This window comes from Nelumbo lutea, chromosome 1 (assembly GCF_056320005.1).
Source record: "Nelumbo lutea isolate HS-2025 chromosome 1, American lotus-T2T, whole genome shotgun sequence".
Lineage (NCBI taxonomy): Eukaryota > Viridiplantae > Streptophyta > Magnoliopsida > Proteales > Nelumbonaceae > Nelumbo > Nelumbo lutea.
In genome coordinates, this window is record NC_142684.1 from 167,702,466 (window position 1) to 167,720,498 (window position 18,033).

The window sequence follows — 18,033 nt, forward strand, 5'->3', positions numbered from 1 at the left end:
GAGAGTTAGGAGGTGGTATTACTTAATCTATAAAAAGAAATAAGAAAAACAATCATACTTGTAATCCTTAATCTGAAAAAAGACACCTGTAAATTAATTTTTTTTTTTTGTAATTTAAACATGCAGAAGAAAAATGGATTAAGTCGGTAATAACGGGAGTAATGGACATCTATTGAGAGTAGTCACTTGTTTACCATCAGGTCCATCACCACTGTTGAGCGTCCCCCTGAATTGGAATCCCAGAAGAGGTCTATGAAACCAAAGTGCCTACTGCTAGGCAATTACTTTTAAAACAGAACCAACACCATACATATGATGAGCTAACTAAACAGAGCTCTATGCTCAACCCTCACAGGAGATCTAGCAGCTGCAGAACCACAGAAAAGCTTGCGGGAGATTTTTTATGATCAAGAGAAACGAAATGGCAAAATTAAGAAAATGGACGTTGGACTAAACTAAATGCACTGCTTCTCACCCAACCCAAAGCTCAGATCACCAATGGATTCATGCTGTACAACGTGGTGGCTGCTCACGCCTTGGAGGCGGAGGACCGGTGGGGGTGGTGGAGGGCGGAGACTGGGTGGTAGGCATAGGCATAGGCGTAGATGGGGTGGTTGGAGTTGTAGAGGGAGGGGAACGATGTCCAATAATTAATAAATGGTGGTGCTATTGATAAAATTCTGTATATCATTTGTTCTGAATGCTAAAAGCGAAATTACGGTGATCCGTCGCCTTCGGTGAAAGACGAACAATGACAACATATCTTCACAGGTGATTGAGATGGTAAATGAAAGAGACAAAAAAATCACTCATTCGTGATTTATTTGCACAACACGTACAGATACCATCTAATTGAGGAACAAGGAGCCACATCGCCAAAACAAACACCCATTCCGCTTTAAAGCAACTGCTCAAAATATGTTTTACTTTTCAAGGCTAAGTACTATTTTACCACTTGACATGTAGTAGGAAAGCTTGCTGATATCAAGTAGCATATTGATTCCCCTTTTCTTAACAAAATATCGTGTTTCACAGAGATTGGATAAGAATATTGGACAGGTGATTTTAATTTTTAAGATGTGCATCAGAATTAGACTCAGGAAACATCATGTATCAATACTTTAATTGATTAAGAATTAGGATATGCATGAAGATGCTAGGAAATTCATATAAATCTCACAAATGCATTAATAAAAGTAACTTCAAAGGCTCACCACAAATAAAGTATAAATATACGTAATACAATAATCATGTTTTTTACTTTTTTATGTAATATTTCAATAATCATGTGAATGTAAAGTACAAACAATTAGGATAAACATGGGACATGAATAAACCTCATTATATGCTTAAAATAATAATTTTAATGATTGATTAATAATCATTTTCTTTAATTTTTCCTTTTCATTGTTTTAATTAATTAATAGTTAATATTAAATGAGAATTGGTTTTAATTAGTAGTAATTGGGTTGACTGAAACTGAAGTAAAGACTAAAGAGTAAAGAGTATCGATGCAAACCAATAACAAGTACCAATATGATAGAATACAAACAAACATTTATGAAATTCTAAGGTGGACCGTGGACGAATTGTATGGTAAAGATACTCGAATATTCCACCCATGCAACGTGCCAGTGCCTTAAAAATCCGATAGAGTACTGGAAAAAGGAGAGCCAATACCAAGCCGTTGTAAGAATTTTTTTTTTTAAATGAATAGCCGTTGTAAGAAATTCACAAATGAATCCGTGAATAAAAGCAAATAGGACCATTTTGACATGGGAGAGTGAATTTCCCATCCAAGCATTACTCCATTGATGACCAGTCTTGATCAGATCAACAGGTAAACTCGTTTTAAGCAGATTGCCTGGTTCATAACCACTATAAGCTTAAAAAAATTAACATTCTTTGGGAAATGTGGGAGAACACAGACAGCTCACATTAAACACAAGCACAGCATTAGTGACCAAAATTTAGAAGTTGCAACCCCAATTATCTGCAGACTACGCACAGGCTGCATTAAAACAAATTAAAAAAAAAAAAAAAAAAAGAAGGAAAGCTCATATACATCCAACTTCAATGGAATCACATGGAATCTTACAACTTCATGACAAAATTGAGCAAGAAAGCTTCATTTCTTATAAATAATTTTCAACAAGGAACCTTAACCATCATATAAGACCCAATAAATGCAAGGCGTCTATTTTCAATGAGATATGATGATTAGAATGGGACCGAAGCTTGTATGAAGATCCACATTGAAGTGGGAACACCAACCGAACCAATGTTATACAAGAACAGAAGTGAAATCCTCCATTGAAGTGCCCTTCCCATTCATGTCTGGATAAATATAACACAAAACTGTAACATAGGAACTCTCTGATACAGCGCTTTTTCTTCATGCCTGAAGATGTTAAAAATAAAAGAATAAATTAAATTAGAGATATGAACTTATGATTCAATACATGTAAAGATTATAGCTATCAATACAGATTTACCGCTCAAAGAAGAGACAGGTTTACAGAATTTTCTCTAAAATGTCAATATATAAGTAATCAATTTCTTTCATAAATTGTACTACTTTTTCTCCAAAATAACTTTCTTCTTTATCATTAATTGCACTGAGGATATGATAAGCAATGCCTCGATCATCAGTTACTCCACAAAAAAGAGTATCCAAATCCAGTTACTTAATTACGAATAAAAGAAGAGCAAGGTGCTAACCGGTTAGTTGGTAAGGTCTCCCGCTGGTTGAAGCGGAGACTTGGGATCAAATCCTGCCTGCACCTGGGTTGGGGGATGGGCTACCCCCATCGTGTAGCCCCTTGGAGAAATATATATATATATATATATATATATATATATATGAATGAATAAAAGAAGACGATGAAGTAGTTTATTATTGAAATGGTTACATTGTAGGCATAAGACTGTACTTTCTCTGACAGCATCTTTCCTACTGTATTTTTTGGTAGATTAAATCAAGTGACTCTTTAATCTGAATCAAGGATTGGTGTAGCTAGGGGTGAGCATTTGGTTTATTCAATTAAAAACCGAACCAAATAAACCAAAATTATTAGAGGGTAAAATGAAATTGATATATATATATATATATAACCCGACAATGAAATTCAGTTAATTCACTTTTTTTGTCAACTAATTTTTCAAATCTGAAAACTGAAACTGAAAACTAGAATACCCTAAAACCAAATTAACCTAACCGAAAAAAACCAAAACCAAAATTTTCTGTTTTTGGTTTTAACCGAATAATGCTCACCCCTGGCTGTAGCAAATACCCCACCTATTAAGTTGTCATGGCCCCCATATGTTGAGATTTCTAGATGTTCAAGTAATGAAATGGACTAAGTGTTGCACCATGTTTCAGCTCCAGCAAAACCTCTGACAACAAAGACATACTAATATCTATAATTAATTGACTCAGTTTGAAAAGTGGAATTTGATTCACTCATGAAGAATAACTCAATCTATGCTTCCACAGAAATCCCCTTGAGCACCTTCTAAATCAATTCATCGTCCTTGTTCATTGCTCTGATGATTCTATACAAAGAGAATCTAGATGAACTACTATATAAAAGAATGGAGTAATTAGCAGAACACAAAAAGAATTCATCTGATATCTGAAGATATTTTTCTTCACAAAAGTAACAGTAGCTGGTAACCAGAAGTACAAGACTCTAGCCATCCATACAAGTGAATTAGATGCTAATACAATGGTCCTTGCTATGAGAGAAAAAAGGAGTGAGTGGTATACAATCCATCTTTTGGTAGATAATTGTTAGATTGGAAAATTCAATGTACAAGGATACTGAGTATACCTAAGAGTTAATCCAGCTGGAACCTAGAAGACAAAAGGATAACGGATGGATGACCCAAAAGGCGACTTCTGTTGTACCAAACAAAAAAAAAAAACAAACAGAAGGTGACTTCCATAAAGCCATTTTATGGCAAGTTGATTAGAGGTGCATGAAATCAAAATCAGGATTAGTGGCTCTTGGCAAGATCTTAACACATTATCAGATGAAGACAAAGGATAGTAATCTAGCTAGTGCATCCTCTGTGGTGCTTCTGAAGTGACAACAAAAAGGACCATACCCACACCCAATCACCTATACAGCAGCTGCTATACCCAAGAAGACCATGGACAAAAAGGCTAAAGCCAGATTGAAGAACTCAGACAGACAGAACCCAACTTAGACCCTCAAAAAGTCAACAACAATATACCCAAACAATCCAGAACATATCCAAAAGTCACAAACCCCATCACCCTCCGATGAAGGCATGAACACAGCCAACACCCATCCTAAAACACGTCATTTCCACTAGGGGTGTCAATTGGACTGGATTTGGTCCAATCCAATCCAGTCCAATGTGAGTCCATTATAAATGGACCAGGTCCAATCCAATCCAATGAATGTTTTGGACCAATTTGGACCAGTCCAATGCAATGTCTGGACTGTCCAATCTGTTCAAATTCATTTTGATTTAGATTGGTTCCAACCCAAACCCAGTCCATTGATACATATATTATCATCTTATATCAATGGACCAGATATTGGCTTAATCCAACCCAATCCAATATAAATTTGTTATGGGCGGACCAGGTCCAATCCAATCTAATAAATATTTTGGACCGGATTGGTCCAATCCAACATATCTTGTTGGTCCATCCAATCCGTCCAAATTGCTTTTGGATTGGATGGGGTCCAATCCAAAACCAGTCCATTGACACCCTTAATTTCCACTACCCCTCTCTGCTGCTTTTGCTTTTTGAAACTCCTGCCTCAAGCTTCCTACCACTTCTGCCTCTTTCAAACTTCAGCCTCGTCATCTCCCAAGCTTTGAGATTCTGAACCTCTCTATGCAATTCATTCTCTGATGCAGGATCGTAGACTGGTTGCGAAACTGGCATTACATGATGTATTTTTATTGAACAGTTTATCCAAAGTCATACACATATTTATAAACTTTATAAAATAAGGAAGCACCATGACCTGGATTTCTGCGCCAAGATCTAAACATTGAGTTGGGTTGTCCCAGAAATTATGAATTGGAAACCTAACAGTTGTCAGGACTTTCCATCTAATGTACCAAGAGATAACATTGATCTGCCCTCATGCTCATACATTTTGTTACTTCAAGTAGGTACCTCAGGTTAGTGGCATTTTAGTCATTTGCAAAATAACAATTTGCTTCGTGCAATGGTAAAAATCTTGGGCTGACTGCTTACATGAGTGAGCAGGCAGGTTAGTCTGAGAGCAGCCACTTTGTGCAAAACAAATGCCAAAGATTAAATCCATATCCAGTTCAACCATCCCAAAATCCTGGATAGCTGGGATCACCATTGAGTCATGGCTATTCAAATTTCCAATGGTACACAAGATTATTGGTAAAGTCATGGGAGGTTTGTGGAGGATAATGTAACGTAATTACTTCAAAAACTCAACTAAATGGAGCTCAAACCTGGTCCTACGATTCTATCCAAGGTTAATATGGGGTGAAAAGGAGAAGCAAATGGAAAATTAGTAGATCAAGTAGGGTATTGAGCAAAAATAGGATAGGTTGCAAAATGACTAGGAACCAAGAACTAAAAACTCAATTTCCATTATCGAAACTCAAGTGTTAAAATCTCAGGTAAGAATCAAACTTTCATACATCAACTTTTAAACCAATCTCGGCATGTACACCTAAAAAGAAAGTCGGCATCTAAATCCTACCATATAGATGGTCAAAACACTGGAAGTTTCCTATATTTCCAAGCAAAGTTATTATGCAATAATAGTACTCAAGAGATTGGGGTCAACAAAATGCCTACAAAACTGGTATAGAACAAACCATTTTTATTTTGAGAAAAAACATTTAATGCTGAAGATGTAAGAAAATGAGAATTCTGTCGCAGATCCTTCTTTTCTATTAGCAACAGTAAAATAATTCTATTAAATCAGAAGAGTGTAATGCTTTTTATTCCAGAAGTGAGAAAGAAACTATGAAAGGCAAAAGATATATCAGCCCAAATATGACCAGAACAAGCAAAACAATGAACACAAGACTAATGTTTTTACCCTTTCCACCAAACCTCCTACCTGCAACTCTATCTACATTTCAACCCTCCAAAACCATCCTCATAAAATTTCTTTAAACTACACCCTCTCCTCCCCAATTTTCCAGGTTACTTGTTAGACTACGCATTATAGCTATTAAAATTTGCATTCTATTCTTTCCTTTCTTCAAGCTTCATGAACGCTTCTCTGTCCATCTCTTACCTCCATGAAAGAAAACTCTTAATTTCTTGCCCACCTCTATTTCATTTTCAACTACCCTGGTAAGACCCACTTTATTATCAACTTTACACACTTCGTCAATTGAAAGAAGATCTTCTCCAGACTCCGCCTCCTCTATCTTTACACCCTTCTCTTCTTTTTTATCAGTTTTTACACTCTCCTCTTCTAGCATTTAGTTCTGGTATTGAGGGTTAGAGTCAAGGTAGGAAATCAAGAATTTCGACCTAACTAGTAGATAGTTGGTAACAGTCATCTGTTTATCAGGATACTCCAAAACTAGTGGGTCCATATCCATGTCAGCATTTGGATGTCTTATTGACACTTTGAAAAGCACTTGTGCACTCAAACAACTCATGAAGCTAAGATCAGATAAAAAGTATTGCCAATGACACTCTTAGGCAAGATACCATGAGAAAGGAGATCCAATCAAGAAAAACCTAAACTAGTGGGCATTCATTATCTTCAGAATCCCACCATAGCAGACATCAAGTAATTCAAAATCAAAACAGAAACCGAATTTCTAGTTCACAATAACAACAATGTCAATAAGAACTTCCATAAAGCACTTTTTTTTAAATAAATCCATATAACGCATTTTTGAAAATCAAGATCTTTTAACATGCTTTTAGTTTGAAGAAATAAACCTGTTGTTTTTTCTTCTTTGGTCTCCTTTTTCTTCGGGGTTTGTGAGCATCAGAATTGGAACTTAGATTACTACTTTGACCTGTCTGTCCATTTGAGGATCCCCAATTTCTGGAGGAAGAACCACTCCTGCTATGCGATGTGTTGTTTGATGTAGACAAGTAAACCTTCCCCCTGGATGATCTTTTTCTTGATGAACATTCAAGTCCCACTTGACCATGGCCTCCACTTCTTAACGAATTGGTTGATGGGCGAGGAGGTGGCATCAGTGCTCGAGCAGACTTTTGCCTCTGTACAATAAAGTGAAGGGAAAATTAGTAATAATTAATAGTTTAATATATATCCTCCTATGATTGTGCCAAATACCCATATTAGATAGACGACCTGATTTATTGATCAATAAAACAAAAAATCTGACCTGATTCTTTTCATCACTGGACATACCAGATGCTGCTTTCCCAGAAGCACTTGATGCTTGTTCTCTGCGAAACAAAACAAAATGATGGCAACACAATCATGCATCTTTGCAAGGGCAGCAGCTTAAGGGTTCAAGCAAAAGCAACATATGGCAAACAACCCTTGCAGCAAGTTGATTGTAGCAAGGTTCAAAAAATCAACACGTATCAGCCCATATCGGCCGATACGTATCGTATCGGGAGCACCCCGATACGCCCCTACAGACCGGTTCAGGGGTGGAGGAACCTTAAACCGGCCTCCTGAACCAGATTTGAAAAAAAAAACACGTTAAAAAAAAGTACCGATACTGCCCAATACGCCCCTACTGGCGTATCAGGCGTATCGATACTTAGAACCTTGGATTGTAGACAACATTTTAATTTTCTTTTCTTTTGGTTGGGGTGGGGATGCAAGGGTTTCTGAGAATCTAATAAGGCCATTGCCCAATGTTGGTCCCAGCTATCTGCTGGGGTCTTGGGAGGGGTAGACTGGATAAGGTCCTAACCTTTGCCATTTTTTTGCACAAAGTGGCCACTCTCAGATTTGAACCTACATTATCATGCTTGCCAGCCCAAGATTTTACCAATACACCAACTAATGACCCCAATTATTGAGAATCTAGTCACCTTCAAATAAACAGTTATTAAGGAATAACAATAATCTGGTCACCAACTAAACCCCATGTAATAATGCTCAAGGAAAGTTCAATCATCTTCACTTTTTTATTCCAGTTTATTGTATATGTACATTTTACGCACTGTTACAAGGAATAGCAATAAGTGGGCTCTGGCTATATGTGGGTATTCATCTATATGCTTCGTTTTGGTACATGGAAGTGCACATGTTACATTCTCAAAGAAACTCTGTATAATATATATATATATATATATATATATATATATATATATATATATATCAATAACTCTGTATAAAATTCTGCAAGCATGAACAGAACATCCAATTCAATTTTAAAAACAATCATTGCTATCAAGGCAATGCCTAGGCGAGTAGGCAGTTTTGGCAGGTCACCTAATTGCAATGTCTCAAGTATCTTAGAAAAGGTGCTTGCTCAGCCCATTAAGCAAAAGGCTAGGCTTCTAAAGATGATTTTTTTATCAGCAGGCTTCTAAAGATGCTTGGTAGGCATTTTTCAAACATGACCACATATTTTCGTTGGTTGACTCATTCTATTAAAATAATCATGATATACTAAAATACTTAATAATTATGAACAATTTTGAACTAATATTTTCTGCATCTATTTACTGGAAGGCTTTTTCCTTTTTTAATAATTTTTATACTCTAAGATCTAAATTAAGATCACGTAAATAGACTATGTAAATGTTTTAACAACTTAGGATTTGGGTTTTTTTAATTGCAAAAACTCATCATGCCTCAGTGCCTAGCATCTGCTTGGATGCCTCGCCTTGCATTGACATCTTGAAAACATAATTTTGTACATTGACAACTTTGAAAATTAAGGACACAAAGCTGTGGTAGTTATCACAAAGGGAAGTTGCAAACTTACCCATGTTTTCTTTTCCTTTACTATGCTGCTTCTGTATGTCTGTCCAAAGGGACTGACAAAATATAAATATGTTCTGGGATACTACTTTGGTTAATAAAGAAGAGATTAAAGAACATTTTGCAAAACAATAATACCAAGAAATATGAACAAAGAGCTGGATGGTGCACCATATTTCTTCATATATATTAAATGCCAATACCTTGTACTTTTATCTGTCCATTCATCATCTGCATCTGCTTCATCAGTTGAGCTTCCAGTCAAGAAAAAATCATCCTCAGCATATTGACCATCATCTTCACTCCCAGTTTCTGTTTAGGGAAGGAACCACACACCAAAAAAAGTCAAGGTTCATAATTATTAAAACAATATTAGAAGAATTAAAATAATAGACTATATAATAAGGTTATCACTAAAGGTGTAATTTAGCTAATGCACGTCTAATCTTGCAACCCTGCTCTCAGTTTCTAATTAGCAGGTACAAAGTTGATGCTTGTAAAGACGAAATCGTATCAAGATGCAAGATAAGAAACATCATGTTTGACACAAAAAATAACGCATTTACAGGTATTACCATTGTCAGTTTGGTATATTGCAATATTGCATAGATGCTAAGTAATCAAATGCCCACAGCACATCAACCTCAAAAAATAATGCCACAAGGAGACAGCAATGAACAAACATTCAATGAGAAATAGCTTTAAAAGGGAAGAGCTTTGCACCCCTTTTGTACTGAGGCTTCTCCTACTTAAATTATTGAAGTCTTCTTAGACAGTTAGACCGAAATAACCCAGTATGACAATCTTTGTGTAAAGTATATTTTGTTAGCTAAAATATATGTTTGAAAAACTTAAAAAAACTGTTTAAACCCTCCAATAAACATGAGAAGTTTCATTGATTTATATGGACTATGGAGTTGTTGATGAAGTTAGACTTCCGATTGCAATAGCAAGTTAACAATGCTGATCTTTATCTTTCTACATGGTTATTGAAGAACCGATAAATGTCTTGTGCCTTGAGAAGAGAATAGAAGGAGATTACCAAGTGATAATATGATGGATGAGGAGAAATGTGTATGTATTTGCATGTGGTTATAGAGGCAAGTTCATTAGCATCCAGCTTGATCACCACGTTCAATAGAAGAAAGAAAATCTTCTTTTAGCCTTATTAGTCTTGTAGACCCTCTTAAATTTATTATAGGGACCAACCCCCAAAAAAGGAAGGGAAAAAAACCAGCTTATGTAATATGGACTAATCTTTGATTCCTTGGACCCTTGGCTCAATTGAAAGCATTAATACCCTTAGCATTTCTTTGTTTTGCTTGAACCAGCACACTACTACCTTGTGAAGTCTCCTTCCACTACCAAGATATGATACCCAATACAAGGGAATCGTATCATGTCAGATACTTCAAATGATATAAGATGCAAGACTCAAGTGTGCCTAGACACATTTCAAGGTTTGTGTCACGCCTAAGACCAGGTGCACACCTGGTGTTGCCTTGTGCCTCAGCCCAGTTATGTGCTTTTTTAAGAACATTGGCTAGGGCAGGAGATTTTGCCCCCAAGCCCCCGATGAAGCCCCTTGAGGCAAGCCTAAACAAGTTTTCTCATCCTTCTTAATATCATTCTTCATCAAATAACATTTGATTCTCAATCCTCAAATCAAAAACATCTCTTTATATATGGGCCAAAACATAGTTGTCAAGGCGACGCCTAGGCGACAAGGCACCCATGGAGGCTTGCCTCGCCTCGCCCAGTCACCAAGCAGTTTTATGCATTGGGTATAAAATACTTTTATATTTTTAATTTTTTTAACATCATAAATATAAAATAGATATTATTAAACTAGAATATTCATTTTATGTGTTTATATACTAATTTCTTTTTATTATTTTCTTATTTTGTTAGGGTTTAATCAACGCAAACATTGCTAACAGTTGTATTGAACTCGTGGTTCAAAGTATCGATACACCTCTGTGTGTTCGCAGAGGTGTATCGGTACTTATAACGATACTCCCCCTATTTTTTTTATTTCTTTGGTTTTCAATTTCATATATATATATATATATAGCCAAACCTATCATTAATATATATGAATATGATTATATGGCTATAGATTTTATACTTATAGATTCCATCGCCTAGGCGTCGCCTAGCCTCGCCTCGTCACCTTGACAACTATGATTCTGCCCGTGGAGGCCCCCAAAACCTAATGAACAAGAGAATGTAGCTAAAACATTACCATTATTTTTCTAAACACTCCTCTGATTCTAGAGCTTCTTGGACAGTCGAAGCTGCAACCATCAAAGTTTAGCCTAATGGCATTTATGGTTGGAGGGGACCAAGAGTTGTTTCTAGTTATCCTTGCCAAAGATTAACACATCACAATCTGTCAATTTCCAATGATATCATCAGTGAACAGAGAAAATACCTCCATAGATTTTTTATCAATAATCCTCACACGATATTTTTAATTAGTGTTTCTTTTGTCCGACTTTTATCTTTAAAAGATCCGGCATTCCTTTCTTCCCAGATCACCCAGAGTAGTGTTATCCTCATGCATCACCACATAATCTTAGCCTTTTTTGTAGGGAGAAGAAAGAGGTGTTGACAATACTTCTCACATACTCTTACCTCAAGGAGATCTTTTTTCAGGAATGCACCACCATTAAGGAACCCATTAAAAGTACCATGACCCTTCCACTCCACCTCACTTTATACCTTTAAGAAATTCCTTTTCTGCCCTTACACCTAAATACTCCAACATCTTCAACCTCAAGTCATGACTTTCTATTGTCCCTATGACATGAGGCCCCAGTTGCAATTTGTTACAAGTCCTCACTGCCTAGCACATAAACATCCCCATTGTTGTATCAACTCTAACACAGACTCCATCTTCTCCATCAACTACAAGAATATTGTTCTCCAGCAAAAAATAAACTCAATGGAAGAAGGACAACCCATGGCATGAAAGGTTTTGAATGCACCACAGTACCACACCTGAAGACCTACAAAATAAATCCCAAAAAAATAACTTCATCAAGGAGAACTTACTGATTATCCCTTTTTGTTTTGAGAAGCAAGGAGACCTTACTAAATGACCTAACCAATAGGGTCCCTCACTCAACTCTCAGGTCTGGTATATGACATTGCTACCATTCCCATTCCATAACACTTTCAGCTTCCTCCTTAGATGAAGGAATAAACAGAGGAAGACCTCCACTAGACAAGCAACATTCCACTTAGTCAGGCGAGCTGTAGGGAGTGCGAACCACATAAGAAAAGGGAGATAATAGGGAGGAAAATTTTAATGACAGACGAGAAGTGACGGGGTTGCAGGGGAGTTCCTTCAAATAGGGAGAGGAGCATATCTCTTCTCCAAACAATATTGTTTCAGAGGAAGGAGCAGAGGAAGGGGGAAAGTAAGAAGAAAAAATCGGGACTCCATCTATACTGACTTGACTCCAAGATCCGAGGAGGTGAGCCAATACTTCGTACCAGACACTCCTCTACTAGAAGGGTTAAATAAGGAGATTAGTGAGGATGAAGAGAGTTTAAAAGGAGGGGAAAGGGAGAAAACAAAGGCAAATAGAAGACAGAGGGCAGGGGAGGAAGGAGGAGAATCTCAAAACAAGGTTTATAATAGGAAAAGCCGAAAAGGAAACAATCGGGTCTACTACAGAGTCAGGAAGAGGGGAAAGGAAGGGAAAGGATGAAGTTAACAAAACAAGGGAAGGGGAAGGAGAGGAGGTAACTGTGCACTCCCCTCAAATTGTTCGAACTGATTCAGAGGTAATACAAGATGGGGAGGTAAATATAGAAAAGTTGGTATAGAGGGAGGTTCAGATTGGGAAATCACTTGGATAGGTCTTCTAGGGAGAGGAAGGTTTTGCCAAAATAGCGTTCAAGAAATTCGAGCAGAAGAAGAAAGAAGAGAGAGAGAGAGAGAGAGAGAGAGATTCTAGAGAAAAACAAGGGGTGGAATGAGGAAGAGGAACAAGAGGAAAAATTGGACAAGAACGAGTAAAGAGGAGTAGGACAGTGGGGGGAGGGGAAGAGGGATGAAGATTCTCAGTTGATGTTCTGGACATGTAATTGAAGTGTGTACTTGATGTTGTTGGTGTGTCATCTAGACAACTAATGTGATAGGATGTAACCTTTTCTTTTAATAAATTTTCTTTATTCTTGATTCTTCAAAAAACATTCCACTTCTTAGTCACCCAATCCACAACTTCTCTGACAAACACCCCGCCAAACATACATAATTCCAACTTTTATTGCTACTTACCAGCATCCTAGACTTGAATCTGACACATGGAAGCTTCTGAAAAATCCATCTTCCTTTTCAATTAGTTTAAAGATGGTGTTCCAAGTTTGGTTCTCAAGTCCAGTGAACGCCATTTTGCTCTTTTTTTTATCAGCTGAACACCATTTTGCTCTTGTAAACTGAGACAATCTTCAACAGATTAAAGACCATGTGATGTACCATCACAAGAACTTTACAAAAGGACGCTATTTGTACATCGGTGTTTCTGTGGATGTTTTCTGTGGAGTGCTCATGTGGCATTATAGTGGGTTTTCATTTAGGTTCTGTAGGTGCATCGGTGTTTCTGTGCTAGTTGGTAAGTTAATGATTATCTTTTTTTTCGATCAATAACTGAAATTCATTAATTATTAATCCAAAGGGAGATAAAAAAAGGAGATAAACTCTCTTAACTCCCCCAGATAGAAGCCATAAAATGAATTACAATATAGCCCAAAAATTAGAGTTCCTTCCCACCCTTTGCTTAGCGCTAAAGCATCAGCCATGGAGTTGGCATCTCTCTTAAACCAATTCAGCTTGACATCCATTCCCTGTGTCAAGCATCTAAATTTCCTTTTCTCATTCATGAAAGTCCACCATCCCCTCTCCTCCTCTTTTCTAAGCCAGCCAATAACCAGCTTAGAATCCCGTTCAATTAATATCTTAGTAAGGTTAAGCTCTTTATCTCTCTTGGCTCCTTCCAACAAAGCAAGGATTTCCGCTCTTAAGGAGTCCCCAACACCAATGGAAGCAAAGAAAAGAGCCACAATTTTGCCATCTTCATCCCTAAATACACCTCCAATACCTGAAGGTCCAGGATTTCCTTCACTGCTACCATCAAAATTCAGTTTGATGAAACCATTAGTAGGGAGAAACAAAGTAGGTACAACTAACTCTTTCAACGGCTCAGATTCAGCCACTTCCTCCTCAAATCTACCACGGGAATGCCATCAAAAAGATTTAAAGTTTTCACCCAATGGATCACCCATTCACCCTAACTGTAATGACTTCAATTAGAGCATCCAAACTTCTTTCTTTGCCTTCAAACAGCCTTTGATTTCTCTCTTCCCAAATAGTCCAACAAGCTGCAGCCCTTGAACATCTCCATAATGCTTTTCCCCTCTTCTTTTCCCATATTATCTAGCCATTTTTGCTCAGAAATCCTACAGAATAACTTTCTGGAAAGCCTGGTTGGAGAAAGTAATACTAGTTAAAGCAATGCCTCGATATCAACTAAGCAACCCCCTAAGAGTTCTGGAGGCAAATCACCTAGCCAACCAACTAGTTGGGCAATGTAGATATAAATATCTTAATGGGGGCTATAAACTAATTATATCCCCTTTTTATATTGATATGAGTACATCCCATTTTGATCCAATAAGAGTGTATGTAAATAGAGATGGTACATTGATAGATTGAGTTTGGTTGGATGCCAGTTGATGATCAAACCATCCACCAGCAGCCCATACCCATCAATAGCCCATATTTCTAATATGTACATGGGTTGCACCCCAATCTAACCCACCTATTTTGACCCATTTGAATACTTAAACCTGTGTAAATGGATCCTTGTTGATAAAAAAAAAGTTCTTTGGGTTTCTCAAATTGTGCCACAAGTTCAACCCAAAAATTGAACTTGATTAAACAAGTGAGAGAGAAATGAGATAGAGAAGAAAGGATATAGAGAGGAGATAGAGAAGAGACACACAAGAGAGAAATGGGAGGACAGAGAGGAGGGAGAGGGGAGAAAGAAGAGAGAGGAAGGGAGAGAAACAGAGAGGAAGGAAGGCAAAAGAGGGAGGACAGAAGGGGGAGAGAGGAGAGAGGACAGCAAAAAGAGAGAGAACAGAGAAGAGGAGAGAGGATTGGTGTATGTATGTGTGTGTACAGGGAGAGAGATGTTAACATCAATTTCATCACCAGGAATTAGTTTTTGAGCCCAGAAAACAAATAAGTTTCAAAAGTTTTCATAAATCCAAACTTAAAACGATTCTTAAAGTCACGAAATTTATCAGAATTAATCTTCTAAAAGCATGCCAAATGCAATCTAAGCTGGACCAAATAGTTCAAACAGTCTGACTTAACCACCTGCAAATTGCAACAACAGTGATAAATGGAACCAATAAAACAACGCAGTGACAAATGAACTAGATTTTCATGCATATACTGAAACTAAAGAAAGTTCTTTCAAAATTAGGGTGAAGAAGCTGCCTTCTAACTCTTTTCCACTAGCTTCTGCAGCTTTGATATTGGCTTTAATTTGCTTGCGCAATCTGTTCCTCTTCTCAATAATGTCTGCATCATCTCCTCCAGCAAATAAAGGTACATATTTCTCAGTCTTGGGGAAGAACTGCAATCCAAAGAAAATACTTACCACATAAATTTAGGCTAATGCTTTTCATGGTAATCTAGCCCCTACGGAATGAAAATATTTGCCTAGCCAAGAATTGCAGTTTGAATAGATCATGTTTACAAGTAACAATCATGAATTATTCTAGTAGCACATTCATGTACACACAATAAAAATATTTACCTACCCAAGCTGCAATTCATCAGGTCATGTATACAAGCAACAACCATGAATTAACCTAGTAGCACATTCATGTATACACAATGAAAATATTAACCTACCCGAACTGCAATTTATCAGGTCATGCGTACAAGTAACAACCATGAATTAATCTAGAAGCACATTCAAAGTCTTTAAATTATATCTAACACTTAAATTTACAAAATCATCTAAAATCATTCACAAAACAAGAAGCTAGTAACATTGTAACAAAGCAGCTCACATAGAACTTACCCTCACATACTCAAGATCCTCTTGTAACTTTGTAAGTTGCCTGGAAAGTTCTTCCTCTCGGGCCTGATCAGATGATGCACGTTGGAGTTTCTCCAAGCGCCTTATTCTCCTTTCTATTTTTCTTCTTTCTGAGTTACAGAAATGTAATAAAAGACAAAGAATGATAAAGAGCACTTATTGCAAACAAAATAGAACACTCTTCAGCACACGTACTTGAATGGCATAAGTGATGCAAGAAAATAACATACCAAAAAACTTTATCTTTCTATCATGCAGAAAGATTTTGCGTTCTATGGCCAAGCGAGTTTGGAGCTCCTGCTGCTTCCTGAGATTTTCTAACTTCTTTTCTTGAACCTCTCTGACTTCAGGGGGAAGGTTCTTGAATACCAAGAAAAATAAAATATTAGGAGCTCTGCTGATCCCATCAGTACACACGCTACGAAAAGCCAAATCTACTTGGAGAATGGTCCTCTCTCACATAATGTAAAAGCATATTAGATTGCCATAACGTAGAATAGCTCAATAGTGAGATGAAAAATACCCATATTAGCAAGCAAATTATGGGAGCTAGATTTGTTATTATAGTTCCATCACCGATAAAAGTTTAGAGAGAGAAAAAGAGAGAGTATTATGAACAGAATTATAATATAGTTTCATGATGAAAATCTCATATGTGCCATTGAAAACAGACAAGACCAGTTAATGTTCTTCTGAATATAGTTCTCTTGTGCGTTACCACGACACATTAGAGTCGTTGAACAACAGAAACTAATACAGCATCAAAGAGATAGCATGGTCATTACAAAACTATAACCCAAGCCCAAGCAACCAACAGTAACCATTGACCAAATCAAAGTGTAGAAAAGAAACTCCGGAGTTATGCAAAGAAGTGAAGTTTGACTACCTTTCGGAGCATTCGCTCGACCGACCGAATCTGATTCTTGAGAGATACCGTCTTGGATTTCTTCTCGACCCCCAATCCCTTGGAACGACGACCAACGGACCTCCTCTCGGCGACTCTACGCTTGCCGTAGCCGCCATGCGCCATGTTTCCTACAATCACAGGCTATAGATCTTCCTAGTGTTGTAACTTTTAGGGTTTCAACTGGAACTTCTGGTCTCAACAGATAAAAGACCTAACGAACCGAAGAATACAAGGCATTTTCGTTTTAATCCCCTCACTCCGCAACTAAAGCCACGATAGTTTGAGGAAGGAGATGAGAGAGTTTATTCTCCCTGCGTGTTCCCAATCAGTAATCACCTCCCTCGCGGCCATTACTGTTTTATGTTGGGTTCTTCCCTACAATGCGCCGGTAGGGGGCAGGGGGCATGCGTGCACAAAAACCTGTAATGAGTATCTTCGTCAGATGATCTTATCCGTCCATGTTGAATGTCAGCGTTGTTTCAATCAAACGGTTAATACTCTGAGTCCGGATCTGCTCCTCTGTTCTTGAACGCTCCTTATGCGGACCTCACAGCATGTTCTAGCGGCACATCGGGAATATTTTCCGTACTCGTAAATTATTATTCATAGAGATGTTCTCTTTAAGGTGGCATGTGACCGTAAAGTCGGTGTTAAGAGCGCTCCATAAGGAACACATCCCAATTATAATACTCTCTAAACGGAACCAACTGCTCCCAACAAAAACTGTCCAGTACAATATGATCAAAAGCTGTCTAGTACAACATGATCTCTGTCCGCACATCTTTCATTATATTGGAACCCATATGCACTACATTATGAGTTTATGACCCAAAGTAACCGACCAATCCACTACATTATCATCCAAACATGCATTTGCAAAACTGTAGTTTCGACATAGAGAGTAGCAATATTTAAGAATAATTTTGATGGATTTAAATGTCAGAAAGACATGATACCGAAAACCTTATAATCAATGAATTGGCATCATACAAGTGATAACCAATCACGTGGTTTCATCAAAATTCACTTAGGGTTGATTTGTCAAATATGGTTTTCAAAACTGGACTGGACCAAAAAAAAT

The 18,033-nt window shown here is 37.3% G+C and overlaps 1 protein-coding gene across 1 annotated transcript; it reads right to left on the reverse strand.

Moving 5' to 3' along the window:
- Positions 1-1,913: 1,913 nt before the first annotated feature.
- Positions 1,914-17,383, reverse strand: LOC148879026 (uncharacterized). Its single transcript, XM_088960394.1, has 8 exons — positions 16,932-17,383; positions 16,276-16,405; positions 16,028-16,155; positions 15,436-15,574; positions 9,122-9,230; positions 7,357-7,420; positions 6,941-7,228; positions 1,914-2,401 (listed from the first exon to the last, which is right to left on the reverse strand). Exons 1-8 carry the CDS (start codon positions 17,073-17,075, stop codon positions 2,396-2,398), a joined length of 1,008 nt encoding a protein of 335 aa, XP_088816520.1. The 5' UTR covers positions 17,076-17,383; the 3' UTR covers positions 1,914-2,395.
- Positions 17,384-18,033: the final 650 nt, after the last annotated feature.